The sequence below is a fragment of the Buceros rhinoceros genome, unplaced genomic scaffold (assembly GCF_000710305.1).
Source record: "Buceros rhinoceros silvestris isolate BGI_N320 unplaced genomic scaffold, ASM71030v1 scaffold32165, whole genome shotgun sequence".
Lineage (NCBI taxonomy): Eukaryota > Metazoa > Chordata > Aves > Bucerotiformes > Bucerotidae > Buceros > Buceros rhinoceros.
Genome location: NW_010412877.1, coordinates 1,820 through 3,366, shown reverse-complemented (window position 1 = coordinate 3,366; position 1,547 = coordinate 1,820). Strand labels below are relative to the sequence as shown.

At 54.7% G+C, this 1,547-nt stretch overlaps 1 protein-coding gene across 1 annotated transcript in view; it reads left to right on the top strand.

The window, feature by feature from the left end:
* The window catches only part of EIF4G3 (eukaryotic translation initiation factor 4 gamma, 3), a gene marked incomplete at its 5' end in the record, with an annotated part of 27,495 nt that overhangs the window by 24,729 nt on the left and 1,219 nt on the right, over positions 1-1,547 (top strand). The window contains one exon of the mRNA XM_010136552.1: positions 980-1,126. Coding sequence (XP_010134854.1) covers positions 980-1,126 — 147 coding nt within the window. The remainder of the gene's footprint in view (positions 1-979; positions 1,127-1,547) is intronic.

Below are 1,547 nucleotides of genomic sequence, written 5' to 3'. Positions count from 1 at the left end.
CAGGGCTGAGGCAGTGGTCGGTGCGGATCACCGAGCGTGCGGAGTCGGCTGGAAAGGGAGGAGAGGGCGGGCTGCCCAGTCAGCGTGCGAGCCTCACAGCCCCGGCGGGGCTGGGGTGGAGCGCTGCAGCCAGGAACATCTGGGTGTTGGTTTTCTTTAACTGTTGGCAGCTGGCAAAGGCAAAAAGCTGCGCTCGTAAAGCGCCCGGCGCTGCTCTTAGCTGGAGAGTCCCGTTTGGTGGGGAGGGTGGTCAGAACTTCCCGGTGCTGCGTGGGAGGGGAAGGGCAGCCCAGCTCCGTCCTCCTGCTGAGAACAGAACCTCGGTGATGCCACCTAGTGCTACCGGCGAAGGGACGCAGGAGCCGGGTACAGATGTTCACGGGTTCCCTGGTGTGTGTCAGGAACGTTACCTTCTGGGTTAGGTTTTGACCTTGCCTCTAAGTGAGGGGTTTTCCTTATGTTTTCAAAAAACCTCTACATTGTGTTGTAGGATCTATTTAAAACCTGCAGAATAATTTATCTCTGTTGCTGATGAACTTCTGATCTGTGTTTTTTCTGTGTTGCTGATTTCCTGTGTCATCTGCAGCTTGGGATTCTGTTTCTGCCTTAGTGTTTTTAAGAAAAGAAAAGATAAAATTTTGTAAAAACCTTTTATATGACTGAAATTTTAGCCCGAGTTATCGTACGCTCTTTGGGCCTGTGGGTGCCTGCGGGAACACAATGGTTTGCACTCTGAGGCTGTGATTCTTCTGCGTTTGTCAGGCTGGTCAGGGCCAGGGGTGCTGCAGCCACCGCTTGAGTTTGAGGAACAGGAAGAGCCAAGACTCGCAGCAGAAGCCATTTCTCAGCAACACTTCCTTGTCCTCTTGTCCCTCCACGCTAACCTGTAGCTGTGATTTCTCTTTGAATAAGAAAGGCGCTAAAAGACCCGTCCCCGCTGCCGTGCACCAAAGCTGACCCTGTTTTCTTCTCCCCTCAGCGGACTCTTCCAGCTTCCGTGTGGACACTGCTGTTATCAAGCAGAGAGTGCCCATCTTGCTCAAGTACCTGGACTCAGACACGGAGAAGGAACTACAAGCACTTTATGCACTACAAGCATCAATAGTAAAACTTGACCAGCCTCCTAGTAAGTGGCGCCTCTGTGCTGGGCATTTGAACACCGTCTGCGAGAGGAGGGTTTGCCTGACCTTTGTACGTGGAGATGAGAGCAGGGAGCGTGCGGTGGCTGCTGCTGGCCGCGACTGCAGCTTTCGGAGCAGGGCGGGTGCCCAGCAGCTTGGCCAGAGGCTGGCTCTGCTTTGGTCGCTCCTGTCAGCAGGAGGGTCAAACCTCTGCGGGGAAAAAGAGAGGGGGAAAAAGAGCAGTCAGGAATAATCTGCCAAGCTGACAATACGTGGACGTGTGAGGGTGCTGCAGTTGCATCGCTGCCCCACAGATGTCCGGGGACTGGGAGGGGATAAAATAAATTTGGCAACTGAGGAGTGTTGTCCCAGAGCCGCTGCAGAGAGCTGCTGCTGGCGGAGAGGAGGGGGGGGCGGGAGCACCCA